This window comes from Heterodontus francisci, chromosome 3 (genome assembly GCF_036365525.1).
Source record: "Heterodontus francisci isolate sHetFra1 chromosome 3, sHetFra1.hap1, whole genome shotgun sequence".
NCBI classification, from domain to species: domain Eukaryota; kingdom Metazoa; phylum Chordata; class Chondrichthyes; order Heterodontiformes; family Heterodontidae; genus Heterodontus; species Heterodontus francisci.
In genome coordinates, this window is record NC_090373.1 from 201,782,006 (window position 1) to 201,800,940 (window position 18,935).

At 45.0% G+C, this 18,935-nt stretch overlaps 1 protein-coding gene across 1 annotated transcript in view; it reads right to left on the minus strand.

Moving 5' to 3' along the window:
- The window catches only part of LOC137367179 (dynein axonemal heavy chain 8-like), a 2,062,041-nt gene that overhangs the window by 1,457,472 nt on the left and 585,634 nt on the right, over nucleotides 1-18,935 (minus strand). The window contains exons 29-34 of the mRNA XM_068028615.1: nucleotides 8,111-8,359; nucleotides 6,867-6,967; nucleotides 4,297-4,412; nucleotides 2,983-3,061; nucleotides 2,499-2,574; nucleotides 1,486-1,635 (exon numbers count right to left, since the gene is read on the minus strand). Coding sequence (XP_067884716.1) covers nucleotides 1,486-1,635; nucleotides 2,499-2,574; nucleotides 2,983-3,061; nucleotides 4,297-4,412; nucleotides 6,867-6,967; nucleotides 8,111-8,359 — 771 coding nt within the window. The remainder of the gene's footprint in view (nucleotides 1-1,485; nucleotides 1,636-2,498; nucleotides 2,575-2,982; nucleotides 3,062-4,296; nucleotides 4,413-6,866; nucleotides 6,968-8,110; nucleotides 8,360-18,935) is intronic.

Genomic DNA, 18,935 nt, shown 5'->3' on the forward strand with positions numbered 1-18,935 from the left:
TTACGGAAAAGGACAGAGATAGAACAGGAGTTAGAGTTCTCAATTGGGGAAAGGCCAATTTTACTAAACTGAGGAGTGATTTAGCGAAAGTGGACTGGAAGCAGCTACTTGAAGGTAACTCAGTGCCAGAACAGTGGGAGGCATTCAAAGGGGAAATACAAGGGGTGCAGGGTAAACATGGTCCCACGAAGAAAAAAGGTGAGGCAGCCAAATCTAGAGCCTCATGGATGTCAAGGAGCCTACAGGGTAAGATAAGGCAGGAAAGGAAAGCTTATGTACGACACCGAGAACTCAATACTACAGAAAGCCGAGAGGAATATGGAAAGTGGAGGGGGAAAATCAAAAAGGAAATTAGGAAAGCAAAGGCATGAAAGAATATTGGCAAGCAAAATCAAGGTGAACCCAAAGATGTTTTATCAATCCATTAAGAGTAAGAGGATAACGAAGGAGAGAGTAAGCCCAAAGACCAAAAAGGTAACCTATATGTAAGAGTGAAGATATTGGTCTTGTTCCTAACGAGTACTTCGCGTCCGTCTTCACAAAAGAGGGGGACGATGCATATATTGTAGTTCAGGAGGAAGAGTGTGAAGTATTGGATGTGTTAAACATAGGGAGAGAGGAAGTAATAATGGGATTAGCATCCTTGAAAGTTGATAAATCACCAAGGCCGGATGAAATGTATCCTAGGCTGTTAAAAGAAGCAAGGAAGAGGAAATAGCAGAAGGTCTGACCATCATTTTCCTGTCCTCACTGGATACAGGCGTGGTGCCGGAGGACTGGCCAATTGCTAACGTGGTACCTCTGTTTAAAAAGGGAGCGAAGGATAGACCGAATAAGGCCAGTCAGTCTAACCTCAGTAGTGGGAAAATTATTGGAATCTATTGAGAGAGAGGATAAACTGTCACTTAGAAGGGCACAGGTTAATCAAGGAAAGTCAGCAAGGATTTGTTAAGGGAAGATCTTGTGTGACCAACTTAATCAAATTTTTTGAAGAGGTATCAAGGAAGATAGATGAGGGTAGTGCAGGTGATGTGGTCTACGTGGATTTTAGCAAGGCTTTTGACAAGTTCCCACATGGCAGACTGGTTAAAAAAATAAAATCCCATGGGATCCAGGGAATTGTAGCAAGGTGGATACAAAATTGGCTCAGTGGTAGGAAACAAAGGGTAATTGTTGACAGTTGTTTTAGTGACTGGAGGGCTGTTTCCAGTGGCGTTCCATAGGGCTCAGTACTGGGTCCCCTGCTTTTTGTGGTGTACATTAACAATTTGGATGTAAATGTAAGAAGCATGATCAAGAAGTTTGGGGACGACACAAAGATTAGTTGTGTGGTAGATAGCGAGGAGGATAGCTGTCGGCTGCATATTGATGGTCTGGTCAGATGGACAGAAAAGTGGCAAATGGAATTCAACTTGGAGAACTGAGAGATGATGCGTTTGGGGATGTCAAACAAGGCAAAGGAAGACACAATTAATAGGAAAATACTGGGCAGTGTCGAGCAAGTAAGGGACCATGGATGTCCACAGATCCCTGAAGGTAGCAGGACAGGTCGATAAGGTGGTTAAGGCGGCAAATGGAATCCTTTCCTTTATTAGCCGAGGTATAGAATATAAGAGCAGGGAGGTTATGCTGGAACTGCAAAATAGATTGGATAGGGCACAACCTGAGTATTGTCTGCAGTTCTGATCACCTCATTACAGAAAGGATGCAATTGCACTAGAGAGTACAGAGGAGATTTACGAGGATGTTGCCAGGACTGGGAAAATGCAGCTATGAGGAAAGATTGGATAGGCTGGGGTTGTTGTCCTTAGAACAGAGAAGGCTGAGGGGAGATTTGATTGAAATGTACAAAATTTTGAGGGGCTTGGATAGAGTGGAAGTGAAGGGTCTATTCACCTTAGCAGAGAGGTCAGTGACGGTGGGGCATAGATTTAAAGTGTTTGGTAGAAAAATTAGAGAGGAGATGAGGAAAAACATCTTCACCCAGAGGGTGGTGATGGTCTGGAACTCACTGCCTGAAAGGGTAGTTGAAACAGAGACCCTCGACTCATTCAAAAGGAGTCTGAAAATGCACCTCAAGTGCTGTAAGCTGCAGGGCTATGGACCAAATGCTGGAAGGTGGGATGAGAATAGGTAGATCGTTCTTCAGCTGGCATAGATACGATGGGCCAAGTGGCTTCTATGATTCTATGCCCTTTTGTTCTTGGGTTTTATCTCTGTGATTTCTCACAGAAAGTCAGTCTGTGTTTTGGAGCAACTAGAACAAGGCGAAGAGAGAATTTGCCAGAAGCTGGGACAAGAAGTAGAGAGGCCCTCAGGTACCAGGGGTATTTCTGATTTGGAGTCAGTACTCAAGGATGCGAGTGAGGCCCATGCTCAGGCTGGGGAAATCCAAATTTATGAGGTGTTGAACTGAGGCTGGAGGGTTCGCCCAGCTGGATACTAGAGGGAGAATACCCAAGAAACACCTCACTTAGCAAGATAGCTGAGAAACTAACGAGAATCAAAGTGAATTCCTGAGAGCTGTAGCATGCCTTGGATTGGTCCAGGAGACGTGAATGAACCCTCAAGAGCCTATAAAGTATAGGGTGGAAGTAAAAGTCAAATGAGGAGTGTTCTGTTGAGATTTATGGGTTTAAAGTACATGTGATTACAAAATATAGTGTTAAGTTAGCAGTGCTTGCTTTGTTTAACTCTTGTGTAGTAAAGGTTATGGTTTAAAATGTGAAATCTTGTTGCCTAATTTTTCCAATTAATAACTGTGAGTTTGAATTTCTTCTTAAAAAGTTGCTGGTCTCTAATGAGAGCATCACAAAGCTGGGGGCTCTTTGCAGGATTTAGAATCCACAGACTGAGATGGGTATGCTGGGATTTGATAAAGTTCAAGCGAACAAGGTTTCACGGTGAATTTTACTATATTGACTGAAAAGCAGAATGGCTTTGTCAATTACAAAGACTTTTCCTGGACAGGAAGATCTATACCTGAGTGTTTTGTAACAATCAACAAAGTCGAGGTTGATAGCATTAGCAGAAAAGTTGAGGGAAGAGTTAAAGGCAGGGGCTAAAAAAAGTAGAAATAGAGACTTTAGCGCCCTATTTGGAATTTGAAGGGAAAAGACTGACCCCAGTAAAAAATCAGATTGAGTTTGTTAGGATTCATTTGCAAATGAAGGAACTCGAGCTTGAGAAGTTAAAATAAATGAAAAAACTTGAACTTGAAAGAGATAGAGAAGAAAAGGAAAGAGAGCAAAAGAAATGGAAATTAAAGAACTTGAACATGAAACAGGAAAAGAAAAGCAAAAAATTGAGCTTGATTGAGAGGAAAAAGAGAAATGCAGAAACTTGAATTAGAGGTTCAAAGAGAAAGGGAAGCAAGACAATTTGAACTGGATAGAGGAAAGCTTTGTTTATGTGGATTGGGAGGATGATGATTTGAGTTCAACTCTGGGCTTTGATTTGATAAGGAATAGTGCCTAAATTCACTGAGGAAACGGTTGAGAGATATTTTATCTCATTTGAGAAAATTGCTGCAAAGCTAACATGAGAAAAAGAGACCATTCTTTTGTAAAGTGTTTTCATAGGAAAAACCTTGGATGTCTATTCAAGCCTTTCGGATGAACACTCTGCAGATTATGAGACAGTTAAGACTGTGGTACTTAACATGTATGAGTTGGTTCCAAAAGCTTACTGATTAAAATTTAGAAATTTGAGTAAGAGTCTGAATCAGAAGGTCAAACATGGACAAGGAATCCTTCTTTTGATTACCACCTACCGCACAACCTCAGCGAATGAGTCAGTACTCCTCCATGTCAAACAGCACTTGGAGGAAACACTGAGGGTGGTAAGGTCACAGAACGTACTCTGGGTGGGGGACTTCAATGTCCATCACCAAGCGTGGCTCGGTAGCACCACTACTGATGGAGCTGCCTGAGGCCTAAAGGACATAGCTGCTGGACTGGGTCTGTGGAAGATGGTGAGGGAACCAACACGAGGGAAAAATATACTTGACCTCGTCCTCACCAATCTGTCTGCCACAGATGCATCTGTCCATGACAGTATTGGAAGGAGTGACCAACGCATAGTCCTTGTGGAGACAAAGACCCGTCTTCACATTGAGGATACCCTCCATCGTGTTGTGTGGCACTACCACCGTGCTAAATGGGATAGATTTCTAACAGATCTAGCAATGCAAAACTGGGCATCCATGAGGTGCTGTGGGTCATCAGCAGCAGCTGAATTGTACTCAACCAAAATCTGTAAGTTCATGCACTGGCATATCCCCCACTCTACTATTACCGTCAAGCCGGAGGACCAACCCTGGTTCAATGAAGAGTGCAGGAGGGCATGACAGGACCAGCACCAGGCATACCTCAAAATGAGGTGTCATCTGGTGAAGCGTGCAATAGACAGAGCTAAGCAATCCCATAACCAATGGATCAGATCTGAGCTCTGCAGTCCTGCCACATCCTGTCGTGAATGGTAGTGGACAATTAAACAACTAACTGGAGGAAATGACTCCACATATATCTCCATCCTCAATGATGGGGGAGCCCAGCACATCAGTGCAAAAGATAAGGCTGAAGCAATTTCAACAATCTTCAACCAGAAATGCCAAATAGATGACCCGATCTCGGCCTCCTCCTGAAGTCCGCAGCAACACAGTAGCCAGTCTTCAGCCAATTCAATTCAATCCGCGTGGTGTCAAGAAACGACTGAAGGCACTGGATACTGCAAAGGTTACAGGCCCTGAAAACATTCTGGCAATAGTACAGAAGACTTGCTGCGCCATTAGCCAAGCTGTTCCAGTACAGCTACAACACTGGCATCTACCCGGCAGTGTGGAAAATTGTCCAGGTATGTCTGTACACAAAAAGCAGGACAAGTCCAACCTGGCCAATTACCGCCCCATCAGTTTACTCTCAATCATCAGTAAAGTGATGGAAGGTGTCGTCGACAGTGCTATCAAGCGACACTTGCTTACCAATAACCTGCTCATTGATGCTCAGTTTGGGTTCCAGCAGGGCCACTCAGCTCCTGACCTCATTTCAGCCTTGGTTCAAACATGGACAAAAGAGCTGAACTCCAGAGATGAGGTGAGAGTGACTGCCCTTGACATCAAGGCAGCATTTGACCAAGTATGGCATCAAGGAGCTATGGCATCAAGGAGCCCGAGCAAAACTGGAGTCAATGGGAATTGGGGGAAAACACCTCACTGGTTGGAGTCATACCTAACGTAAAGGAAGATGGTTGTGGTTTTTGGAGTCAGTCATCTGAGCTCCAGGCCATCACTGCAGGAGTTCCTCAGGGTAGTGTCCAAGGCCCAACCATCTTCAGTTGCTTCATCAATGACCTTCCTTCAATCATAAGGTCAGAACTGGGGATGTTCGCTGATGATTACACAATGTTCAGCACCATTATGACGCCTCAGATACTGAAGCAGTCCATGTAGAAATGCAGCAAGACCGGGACAATATCCAGGCTTGGGCTGATAAGTGGCAAGTAACATTCAGGCCACACAAGTGCCAGGCAATGATCATCTCCAACAAAAGAGAATCTAATCATCTCCCTTTGACATTCAATGGCATTACGATTGCTGAATGCCCCACAACACCCTGGGGGTTACCATTGACCAGAAACTTAACTGCAGTAGCCATATAAAAACCGTGGCTACAACAGCAGGTCAGAAGCTAGGAATCCTGCAGTGAGTAACTCACCTCTTGACTCCCTAAAGTCTGTCCACCACCTACATGGCACAAGTCAGGAGTGTGATGGAATACTTTCCACTTGCCTGGATGGGTGCAGCTCCAACAACACTCAAGAAGCTCGACACCATCCAGGATAAAGCAGCCCGCTTGATTGGCACCCCATTCACAAACATTGACTCCCACCACCACCGACACACAGTGGCAACAGTGTGTACCATCTACAAGATGCACTGCAGCAACGCACCAAGGCTCCTTAGACAGCACCTACCAAAACCTCAACCTCTACCACGTAGGAGGAAAAGGGCAGCAGATGCATGGGAACACCACCACCTGCAAGTTCCCCTCCAAGTCACACACCATCCTGACTTGGAACTATATCGCCTTTCCTTCACTGTCGCTGGGTCAAAATCCTGGAACTCCCTTCCTAACAGCACTGTGGGTCTACCTACCCCAAATGGACTGCAGCAGTTCAAGAAGGCAACTCACCACCACCTTCTCAAGGGCAATTAGGGATGGGCAATAAATGCTGGCATAGCCAGTGACGCCCACATCCCATGAATGTATTAAAAAAAAACTTCCATTGCCTTTAACTTGCATCAGTACCTGTTCCTATACTGAGAACCAATTTTCTGAGCCTATAAAAATATTTCTGCCTAAGTTTGATTTTTCCTTGAATCTGTTTGCCAATTTGGCCTTGTGTGTCCTTCTTGTAACTCTAGGGACATACTTTTTTTTGGCATAAGGATGATTTTTTGCACTTTGCACCAGAGCCAGAGAGTATTTCATTTTTCTTCTATGTTGACAATATCCTCGCCTAGTGCTAAATATGGTTCAGGTTATTTGCCATTTTTGCAAATCTAGCCCCTTAAAAGCTGATACTCAAATCAGATTTTCAGTAGTTTTGGCTTGATTGATCACATTGAATCCAATAATATTGTGATCCCCGTTGCCTGCTCTTGGCAGATATAGTCCGCACTGGATCCCATCAGGTGGCATATTTGGCAGATTGTCTATGGTAGCCTGGGAGCATTCTCATATGCACCTTCAAGTTCCCAAACTTTTCATCGTAGGGGAAGCTTTGTCCTAGGAGAACAATCTTGTAAAATTATCCCTGTATTCCAAACGATGGAGTTAAAAAAAGTTGAGGAAAGCAACACTTACTTGAAGATTCTTCTTTTCAGAACGTCTAATGACAAAGATGTACATTTCACTAATGCATCCACGAAATGATGGCTAAAATATGCAAAAAGCTCCTTAACATCCTAGAACACATAAAATAGATAAAACTGAAAAAAACGTGAATAATGGTTAACCAGTTCTTGATTATCTTATTATTAATGACTAATATTGATTTATAGAATTTTAAAGCCCAGAGTGAGCCACTCTACCCATCACGGAAGTTCCAGCCCTCTGAGTCCTATTCCCCTGAAGTGAGGGACAGAGGGGGTGGTGGCAGGGAGAGAGGAGTCAATGATTATAAGAGGGAAGGAGTGACCAGAAAATGGAAGGCAGTGATCAGTGAGGCAACAAGGAGGAGGGGATTTAGGGAGTAATGGGGTGCAGTGGGAAGAGGGGATGGAAGCAAAGCAACAAATGGGAGGGGTGGTGGTCGAGATTGTGAGGAACAAGCAGCTTTCATCAGTAGCCTGTGATTTTAATGTGCAGCCCGGAAAAGCACTTGTGCACCTCCTGCCACCACATTCGGTTCAGCATTTTTCAAAAACAAAGCATTTTGATGGCAGTCTGCAGTGGCCATCCCTATAAGGCCGACAGTCCCTATAAGCAGGCATAAAGTGCCCTATTTGCAGATCTGATTCAGGCATAGACCCAGGCCATGTCTTTTGATGACTGTATTAATATGGTGGCTTCCACTTACAGCTTGGAACACACGTGTACTCCACCTACCATATTGAATGCTTTGTTGCTTATTTTATACCTGTAAAATAGGTAGTGACATCAACCATTTTCTACGCCAGTGCGTCCCTGAGGAACTTTTGCAAAGGTTTTTTTTTATTTGTGGCTGTCACTGACCAGGTCAGCATTTGTTACCCATCCCTAATTGCCCTTGAACTGAGTGGCTTGCTAGGCCATTTCAGAGTCAACCACATTGCTGTGGGTCTGGAGTCAAGGACAACAATCAACAATGGCTTCATGGTCACCATTAGACTAGCTCTTAATTACAGATTTATTAATTGAATTCAAATTAATTTGAACCCATGGGATTCGAACCCATGTCCCCAGAGCTTTAGCCTGGGGCTTGGATTACTAGTCCAGTGACATTACCACTACGCCACTGCCTCCTCGACAATAATACCCCGGCACTGCTATGATTAGCCTCCAACAACCTTAACTATCTTGCTTTGCATTAGGTGAGACTCCATCCATTGGAGCGTTTTCTCTCTAACCCTTTTGACTTCAGTTTTGCATTTGCTCTTTGGTGCCATACTGAGTTCAATGTCATCTTGATATGAAGAGAAGCTGCCCTCATCTTTCCTCTTGCATTCAGCTCTTATGTCCAGGTCTAGATCAAGGCTATTATGAGGTCTGGAAATGAGACGTTCTGGTGGAACCAAACTGAACAGTAGTGATGGTACCATTTTCACTTTCCACCATTTTACAGATGATTGGGAGGAGTTTGATATGGTGCTATTTGACTGTTAGACAGATCGGGGCAGACATTGACTACTGCTGGTGAACTGGCATGTGATCATATTCTATGATTAACCCATGCTCCATCTGCCATTTCAGGTCACAAAGTGGCAACGCAGGTGGATAAGGTAGTCATGAAGGCATATGGCATGCTTGCCTTCATCGGTCGGGGCATAGAGGATAAAAATTGGCAAGTCATGCTGCAGCTGTACAGAACCTTAGTTAGGCTACACTTAGAATATTGCGTGCAATTCTGGTCGCCACACTACCAGAAGGACGTGGAGGCTTTGGAGAGGGTACAGAAGAAGTTTACCAGGATGTTGCCTGGTCTGGAGGGCATTAACTATGAGGAGAAGTTAGATAAACTCGGATTGTTTTCACTGGAACGACGGAGCTGGAGGGGCGACATGATAGAGGTTTACAAAGTTATGAGTGGCATGGACAGAGTGGATAGTCAGAAGCTTTTTCCCAGGGTGGAAGAGTCAGTTACTAGGGGACATAGGTTTAAGGTGCAAGGGGCAAAGTTTAGAGGGGATGTGCGAGGCAAGTTCTTTACACAGAGGGTGCCTGGAACTTGCTGTCTGGGGAGGTGGTAGAAGCAGGTACGATAGCGACGTTTAAGAGGCATCTCAAGTGTGTTCGCACTAATCAAACAAAGGCAGCTTCAGTGGATCGGACACGTCCGCAGGATGGAAGTCGGTCGCATGCCAAGGACCTTCAGTATGGTGAGATAACCAGAACCAGACCACCAGTGCACCACCCAAAGTTCCGCTTTATGGATGCTTGCAACCATGACATGAAGGCCCTAAACGTCGACTATCGCACATGGAAGTCACAAGCTGGCAAAAGAAGGAAATGGCGCCGCATGCTGTGGATTAATGTGCACTATCATGCTGACCAGCTGCTACAGCAGTTTGGCAACAGGCACCAACATCACCAACATCACAGCGTCACTGGCAGCTTCATTTGCGGCACTTGTGGCAGAACCTGGCAAATGTTGCATCACTTTTCAAGAAAGGAGGTAGAGAGAAAACAGGGAACTACAGGCCAGTTAGCCGAACATCAGTCGTTGGGAATTGCTGGGAACTATTATTAAAGAAGTCTTAACATTGCACTTGGAACAACATAGTATGATTAGAACAAGTTAGCATGCTTTTACTAAAGGGAGATCTTATTTGACAAATTTATTAGAGTTTTTTGTGGATGTAACCAGTAAGATAGATAAAGGGGAACCAGTAGATGTCATGTACCTGGATTTTCAAAAGACACTCGATAAGGTGCCACATAAAAGATTAATAGGCAAGATAAGGGCTCACGGTTTTGGGGGTAATATATTCGCGTGGATAGAGGATTGGTTAACAGTCAGGAAGTAAAGAGTGGGCATAACGGGCATTTTCAAGTTGGCAGGCAGTGAATAGCGGGGTGCTGCAAGGATCAGTGCTGGGGCCTCAGCTATTTACACTCTCTATTGATGACTTGAATGAACAGACAGAGAGAAATGTATCTAAGTTTGCTGATGATACAAAGCTCAGTGGATAGGTAAGATGCGGGGAGGACATAAAGAGGCTTCAAAGAGATATAGACAGGCTAAGTGAGTGGGCAACAAGATGGCAAGTGGAGTATAATGTAGGGGAGTGTGAAGTTATTCACTTTGGTTGTAAAAATAGAAAAGCAGAATATTTTTTAAAAGGTATGAAACTGGTAAGTGTTCATATTCAGACAGGCTTTGGGATACTCGTACAAGGAACGCACAAAGTTAACATGCAGGTGCAGCGGGCTATTAGAAAGGCAAATGGCACGGTGGCCTTTATTGCAAGGGGATTGGAGTACAGGAATAAAGAAGTCTTACTAAAATTGTACAGGCCTTTGGTGCGACCACACCAGGAATACTGTGTGCAGTTTTGGTCTCCACATTTAAGAAAGAGGGCAGTGCAGCGAAGATTTATAAAATTGTCTCTGGGATGAGGGGATTGTCCTTGATGAGAGGCTGAGTAAATTTGGCCTATATTCTCTGGAGTTTAAAAGAATCAGAGGCGATCCAATTGAGACATACAAGATTCTGAAAGGGCAGAAGCTGAGAATTGTTTCGACTGCTCGGGGAATCTAGAACACAGGGGCACATCTCAGGATAAGGGAACAGTCATTCAGAACTGAGATGAGGAAAAATTCCTACACTCAAAGGGTTTGTGAATCTTTGAAATTCACTATCCCAGAGGGTTGTGGATGCTTCATTCTTGAATACATTTAAGGCTGGGATGGATATATTTTTGGTCTCACAAGGAATCAAGGAATATGGGGAGCGGGCAGGAAAATGGTATTGAAGCCCAAGATCAGCCATTATCATATTGAATGGCGGAGCAGGTCGATGGGCCATCTGGTGTACTTCTGCTCCTATTTCGTGTGTTCTCAAGAATTAGCCTCCACAGCCATCAGCAATAGTGCACCAAGAGAAGGCATCACACCTAAATGGATTGTTTGCTTCATGTCGGTCATCTTTTGTAGATGGAAGGACATCAACCAGCACTGTTAACAAAACGTTCCATCGCTTTACTGATGATCGACAGTGGACTGATGGAGCGATAATGGCTGGATTGGATTGGTCATGCTTTTTGTGGACAGGACATATCTGGGCAAGTTTCCACAATGTTAGGTGGATGCCAGTGTCAGGTGGATGCCAGTGTCGTAGCTGTACTGGAACAGCTTGGCTAAGAGCATGGCTAGTTCTGGAGCATGTCTTCAGTACTATTGCTAGGATGTTCTCAGGGCCCATATCCTTTGCAGTATCCAGTGCCTTCAGCCCTTTCATGATATCATGCAGAGTGAATTGAATTGGCTGAAGACTTGCATCTGTGCTGGTGGAAACTTCAGAAAGAGGCGAGATGGAACAAGCACTTGACACTTCTGGCTGAAGATGGTTGTCAGTGCTTCAGCCTTGTCTTTTGCTAAGATGTGCTGGGCTCCCCCTTCATTGAGGATGGGAATGTTTGTGGAGCTTCCTCCTCCTGTTAGTAATTTAATTGTCCACCACCATGACTGGAAGTTGCAGGACTGCAGAGCTTTGATCTGATCCATTGGTTGTGGGATCAAATAGCTCTGTCTTTCCCAAATGAGATATGCTTTGAGGTGCAGGGCAATGTACTTAATGAGTACATTGTATCGACGCACCCCTAGCCAAGCTGTTCCAGTACAGCTACAACACTGGCGTCTAACTAGCAATGTGCAAAATTGCCCAGGCCTGTCCTGTGCACAAAAAGCAGGACAAATCCAACAAAGAACAAAGAAAATTACAGCACAGGAACAGGCCCATCGGCCCTCCAAGCCTACGCCGATCCAGATCCTCTATCTAAACATGTCGCCTATTTTCTAAGGGTCTGCATCTCTTTACTTCCTGTCCATTCATGTATCTGTCTAGATACATCTTAAAAGACGCTATTGTGCCTGCGTCTACCACCTCCGCTGGCAACGTGTTCCAGGCACCCACCACCCTCTGCATAAAGAACTTTCCACGCATATCCCCCCTAAACTTTTCCCCTTTCACTTTGAACTCGTGTCCCCTTGTAATTGAATCCCCCACTCTGGGAAAAAGCTTCTTGCAATCCAACCTGTCTATACCTCTCATGATTTTGTATACCTCAATCAGGTCCCCCCCTCACCCTCCGTCTTTCTAATGAAAATAATCCTAATCTACTCAATCTCTCTTCATAGATAGCGCCCTCCATACCAGGCAACATCCTGGTGAACCTCCTCTGCACCCTCTCCAAAGCATCCACATCCTTTTGGTAATGTGGCGACCAGAACTGCACGCAGTATTCCAAATGTGGCCGAACCAAAGTCCTATACAACTGTAACATGACCTGCCAATTCTTGTACTCAATACCCCGTCCGATGAAGGAAAGCATGCCGTATGCCTTCTTGACCACTCTATTGACCTGCGTTGCCACCTTCAGGGAACAATGGACCTGAACACCCAAATCTCTCTGTACATCAATTTTCCCCAGGACTTTTCCATTAACTGTATAGTTCATCCTTGAATTGGATCTTCCAAAATGCAACCTGGCCAATAATCGCCCAGTCTACTCCTGATCATCAGCAAAGTGATGCAAGGGGTTGTTGACAGTGCTATCAAGAGGCATTTGCCCAGCGATAACCTGCCCACTGACACTCAGTTTGGGTTCCGCCAGGGCCACTCAACTCCTGACCTCATTACAGCCTTGCTCCAAACACAGACAAAAGAGCTGAACTCCAGAGGTGAGGTGAGAGTGAATGCCCTTGACATCAAGGCAGCATTTGACAGAGTATGGCATCAAGGTGACCTAGCAAAACTGAAGTCAAAGGGAATCAGGGAGAAAACTTTCCGTTGGTTGGAGTCATACCTAGCACAAAGGAAGATGGCTGTGGTTGTTGGAGGCCAATCATCTCAGTCCCAGGACATCACTGTAGGAGTTTGTCAGGGCCAACCATGCTCAGCTGCTTCATCAAAGACCTTCCCTCCATCATAAAGGTTAGAAGTGGGGATGTTTGCTGATGATGTAGCTCACCACCTGCCTGTCAAGGGCAATTAGGGATGGGCAATAAATGCTGGTCTAGCCAGAAATGCCCACATCCCCCAAACAATTTTTTTTTAAATCAGTAGAAGTGGAGATGGTAGACGTAATATATGGGGTGAAAATTGATAGGCAGGATGTACTGGATAGGCTTGCTATGCTTAGAGTGGGTAAGCCGCTTGGACGGATTCCTTGCACCCCGGGTTGCTAAGAAAGTGTGGGTGGTGACAGTGGAAGGGCTTGCCATAATCTTCCATAGATATGGGTTGGAGAGTGGTAATTGTGGCACACATATTCACAAAAGGGTGTAAGGCCATTGCTATTAACTATGGAAAGCCTGGATGTCAAGGGATATAGAGGACTGAATAAGGAAGAAAAAGGAGGTTTATGGCAGATTCAGAGGGCTGAAAACAGCGTAGGCCCTAGAGGAGTATGGAAAGGGGGGGTGGGTACTTAAAAAAAGTAATCAGGAGAGCGAAGAGGAGGCAAGAAAAACACTGGCAGGCAAGAGAAAGGAAAATCCCAAGGCGTTTTATAAGTATATTAAAGGCAAGAGGATAACCAGGGAAAGAGTAGGGCCCATCAAAGTGGCAATCTGTGTGTGGAGCCGTAGACGTAGGTGAGGTTTTAAATGATTACTTTTCATCTGTGTTCCCAATGGAGAAGGACAATGTAGGTATAGAGATCAGGGACGGGAATCGTGATATAAAAGCAAAATACTGCGGATGCTGGAAATCTGAAATAAAAACAAGAAATGCTGGAACCACTCAGCAGGTCTGGCAGCATCTGTGGAACAGTTCCGAAGAAGGGTCACTGACCCGGGATCTTGATATACTTGAACAAATTAGCATTAGCGGTTTTAGGGGGCTTAAAAGTGGATAAATCCTCAGGCCCAGATGAGATATATGTGAGGCAAGGGTGGAGATTGGAGGGGCTCTGAACACAAATTTTCAAATCCTCTCTGGCCACAGGAGAGGTGCCAGAGAACTGGAGGACAGCGAATGTGGTACCATTATTCAAGAAGGGTAGTAGGGATAAACCAGGTAATTACAGGCCAGTGAGTCTAACATCAGTGGCAGGGAAACTATTGGAAAAACTTCTGAGGGACAGGATTAATCAAGGATAGTCAGCATGGCTTTGTCAGGGGGAGATCATGGACTCGACATGGACTTCAGTAAGGGTTTTGATAAGGTCCCACATGGGAGATTGGTCAAGAAGGTAAGAGCCCATGGGATCCAAAGCAATTTGGCAAATTGGATCCAAAATTGGCTTAGTAGCAGGAAGCAGAGGGTGATGGTCGAGGGTTGTTTCTGCGATTGGAAGTCTGTGACTTGTGGTGCACGGCAGGGATTGGTGCTGGGACCCTTGCTGTTTGTAGTGTACATTAATGATTTAGAGGTGAATATAGGAGGTATGATCAGTAAGTTCACCGATGACACGAACAAAGAACAGCACAGGAACAGGCCATTCGGCCCTCCAAGCCTGCGCCGCTCTTGATGCTTGCCTAAACTAAAGCCTTCTGCACTTCCAGGGACCGAATCCCTCAATTCCCATCCTATTCATGTACTTGTCAAGATGCCTCTTAAACGTCTCTATCGTACCTGCTTCCACCACCTCCCCCGGCAGCAAGTTCCACTCACCACCCTCTGTGTAAAGAACTTGCCTCACACATCCCCTCTAAACATTGCCCCTCTCACCTTAAACCTATGTCCCCTAGCAACTGACTCTTACACCCTGGGAAAAAGCTTTTGACTATCCACTCTGTCCATGCCGCTCATAACTTTGTCTACCTCTATCATGTTGCCCCTCCACCTCCGTCGTTCCAGTGAAGACAATCCGAGTTTATCCAACCTCTCCTCATAACTAATGCCCTCCAGACCAGGCAACATCCTGGTAAACCTCTTCTGTACCCTCTCCAAAGCCTCCACGTCCTTCTGGTAGCGTGGCGACCAGAATTGCACGCAATATTCTAAGTGTGGCCTAACTAAAGTTCTGTACAGCTGCAGCATGACTTGCCAATTTTTATCCTCTATGCCCCGACCGATGAAGGCCAGCATGCCGTATGCCTTCTTGACTACCTTATCCACCTGCATTGCCACTTTCAGTGACCTGTGGACCTGTACGCCTAGATCTCTCTGCCTGTCAATAGTCCTAAGGGTTCTGTCATTTACTGTATACTTCCCACCTGTATTAGATCTTCCAAAATGCATTACCTCACATTTGTCCGGATTAAACTCCATCTGCCATTTCTCCGCCCAAGTCCCCAACCGATCTATATCCTGCTGTATCCTCTGACAATCCTCATCATGATCCGCAACTCCACCAACCTTTGTGTCGTCCGCAAACTTACTAATCAGACCAGCTACATTTTCCTCCAAATCATTTATATATACTACAAACAGCAAAGGTCCCAGCACTGATCCCTGTGGAACACCACTAGTCACATCCCTCCATTCTGAAAAGCACCCATCCACTGATACCCTCTGTCTTCTATGACAGAGCCAGTTCTGTATCCATCTTGCCAGCTCCCCTCTGATCCCATGTGACTTCACATTTTGTACCAGTCTGCCATGAGGGACCTTGTCAAAGGCTTTACTGAAGTCCATATAGACAACATCCACTGCCCTTCCTTCATCAATCATCTTTGTCACTTTCTCAAAAAACTCAATCAAATTAGTGAGACACGACCTCCCCTTCACAAAACCATGCTGCCTCTCGCTAATTAGTTAGTTTGTTTCCAAATGGGAATAAATCCTGTCCCGAAGAATCCTCTCTAATAATTTCCCGACCACTGACATAAGGCTCACCGGCCTATAATTTCCTGGATTATCCTTGCTATCCTTCTTAAACAAAGGAACAACACTGGCTATTCTCCAGTCCTCTGGGACCTCACCTGTAGCCAATGAGAATGCAAAGATTTCTGTCAAGGCCCCAGCAACTTCTTCTCTTGCCTCCCTCAGTATTCTGGGGTAGATACCATCAGGCCCTGGGGACCTATCTACCTTAATGCTTTGCAAGACACCCAACACCTCCTCCTTTTTGATAATGAGATGACTGAGACTATCTGCACTCCCTTCCCGAGGCTCATCATCCATCAAGTCCTTCTCTTTGGTGAATACTGATGCAAAGTACTAATTTAGTACCTCGCCCATTTCCTCTGGCTCCACAAATAGGTTCCCTTCTCTGTCCTTGAGTGGGCCAACCCTTTCCCTGGTTACCCTCTTGCTCTTTATATACATATAAAAAGCCTTGGGATTTTCCTTAATCCTGTTTGCCAATGACTTTCCATAACTCCTTTTAGCCCTCCTGACTCCTTGCTTAAGTTCCTTCCTGCTGTCTTTATATTCCTCAAGGGATTCTGAACATTGGTGGTGTCGTAAATAGTGAGGAGGAAAGCCTTAGATTACAGGATGATATAGATGGGCTGGTAAGATGGACAGAGCAGTAGCAGACGGAATTTAATCCTGAGAAGTGAGAGGTGATGCATTTTGGAGGACTAAGAAGGCAAGGGAATGTAAAATTCATGGTCGGACCCTCGGAAGTACAGAGGGTCAGAGGGATTTGGTGCACTTGTCCATCGATCACTGAAGGCAGCAGCACAGGTAAATAAGGTGGTTAGGAATACATATGGGGTATTTGAAATAAAAACAAGAAATGCTGGAAATACTCAGCAGGTCTGGCAACATCAGGTCAGTGACCTTTCATCAGAACATATGGGATACTTGCCTTTATTAGCCGAGGCATAGATTCTAAAAGCAAGGAGGTTATGATGGAGTTGTATAAAATGCTAGTTAGGCCACAGCTGGAGTACTGTGTACAGTTCTGGTCGCGACACTATAGGAAGGATGTGATTGCACTTGAGAGGGTGCAGAGGAGATTAACCAGGATGTTACCTGGGCTGCAGCATTTCAGCTATGAAGAGAGACTAGATAGGCAAAGGTTGTTTTCCTTAGAGTAGAGAAGGCTGAGGGGGGACCTGATTGAGGTATACAAAATTATGAGGGGCATAGATAGGGTTGATAGTGGAGGTGTCAATAACCAGGGGGCATAGATTTAAGGTAAGGGACAGGAGGTTTCGAGGGGATTTGAGGAAAAAAAGTTTCACCCAGAGGTTGGTTGGAATCTAGAACACACTGCCTGAAGGTGGAGGCAGGAACCCTCACAACATTTAAGAAGTATTTAGATGAGGGAAGGCAGTGGTGTTGTGGTAGTGTCACTGGACTGGTATTCCAGAGCCCAGGCTATTGCTCTGGGGTCATGGTTTCGAATCCCACTGCAGCAGATGGTGAAATTTGAATTCAATTAATAAATGCGGAATTAAAATCTAATGGTGACCATGAAACTAGTGTCATAAAAATAAAAGCAAAATACTGCGGATAATGGAAATCTGAAATAAAAACAAGAAATGCTGGAACCACTCAGCAGGTCTGGCAGCATCTGTGAAAAGAGAAGCAGAGTTCACGTTTTGGGTCAGTGACCCTTCTTCGGAACTGACAAATATTAGAAAAGTCACAGGTGATAAGCAAGTGAGGTGGGAGTGGGGCAAGAGATAACAAAGGAGGTCTAGATTGGACCAGGCCACATAGCTGACCAAAAGGTCACTGAGCAAAGGCAAACAATATGTTCATGGTGTGTTGAAAGACAAAGCATTAGTACAGATTAGGTGTTAATTCACTGAATATTGAACAGCAGCAAGTGCAAACCTGAAAAAAAACAGTGGGTAAGCAAACTGAACAAACTAAAATGAAATGAAATAAATGCAAAAAAAAGATTGTAAAAAATGTAAAAAAGAATGTAAAAAAAAAGGAAGAAAAAATAACTAAAAATGAAAGTAAAATGGGGGGCTGTCATGCTCTGAAATTATTGAACTCAATGTTCAGTCCGGCAGGCTGTAGTGTGCCTAATCTGTAGAGGAGATGCGGTTCCTCGAGTTTGCGTTGATGTTCACTGGAACACTGCAGCAATCCCAGGACAGAGATGTGAGCATGAGAGCAGGGGGGAGTGTTGAAATGGCAAGCAACCGGAAGCTCAGGGTCCTGCTTGCGGACTGAGCTAGTGTCGATTGTTGTAAAAACCCAAAACCTCACTAATGCCCTTTAGGGAAGGAAATCTGCTGTCCTTACTAAAGGTGTGCAAAGGAAACACGATTCGAGTCCAATGCTGGACCTGGACGCCCGACCTGACCCGACCCGAACCTGACACATGCCGGGTGGCACAGTGGCGCAGTGGTTAGCCCCGCAGCCTCACAGCTCCAGCAACCCGGATTCAGTTCTGGGTACTGCCTGTGCGGAGTTTGCAAGTTCTCCCTGTATCTGTGTGGGTTTCCGCCGGGTGCTCCGGTTTCCTCCCACAGCCAAAGACTTGCAGGTTGATAGGTAAATTGGCCATTGTAAATTGGCCCTCGTGTAGGTAGGTGGTGGGAGAATGGTGGGGATGTGGTAGAGAATATGGGGTTAATGTCGGATTAGTATAAATGGATGGTTGTTGGTCGGCACAGACTCGGTGGGCCGAAGGGCCTGTTTCAGTGCTGTATCAGTAAATAAATAAATAAATGAGCACTTGAAACGCCACAAAATACAAGGCTATGGGCCAAATGCTGGAAAATGGGATTAGAATAGATAGGTGCTTGATGGTCGGCACTGACACGTTGGGCCAAAGGTCCTGTTTCTGTGCTGTATAACTCTATGACTCTGCGGGCTTAGCAGTTGAACAGGATTTAGAAATAATAATCGGGGGGGAAATCAATGGGAACTTGAAGCGGTTTGAATTAATTAAGGAGAGCTAGCACCGATTTGTAAAAGACAGATCGTGCTTGACTAATGCAATTGATTTTTACCTGGGATGTGAGTGCTGCTGGCAAAGCTTGCATTTGTTGTATGTTCGTATGCTCATCCTTAGTGGCTCTTGAGAAGGTGGTGGTGAGCTCCCTTCTTGAACCGCTGCAGTCCAGCTGGTGTAGGTACAACCAGAGTGCTGTTAGGAAGGGAGTTCCAGATTTTTGATGAAGTAACACAGAAGGTTGATGAAAGGAATGCAA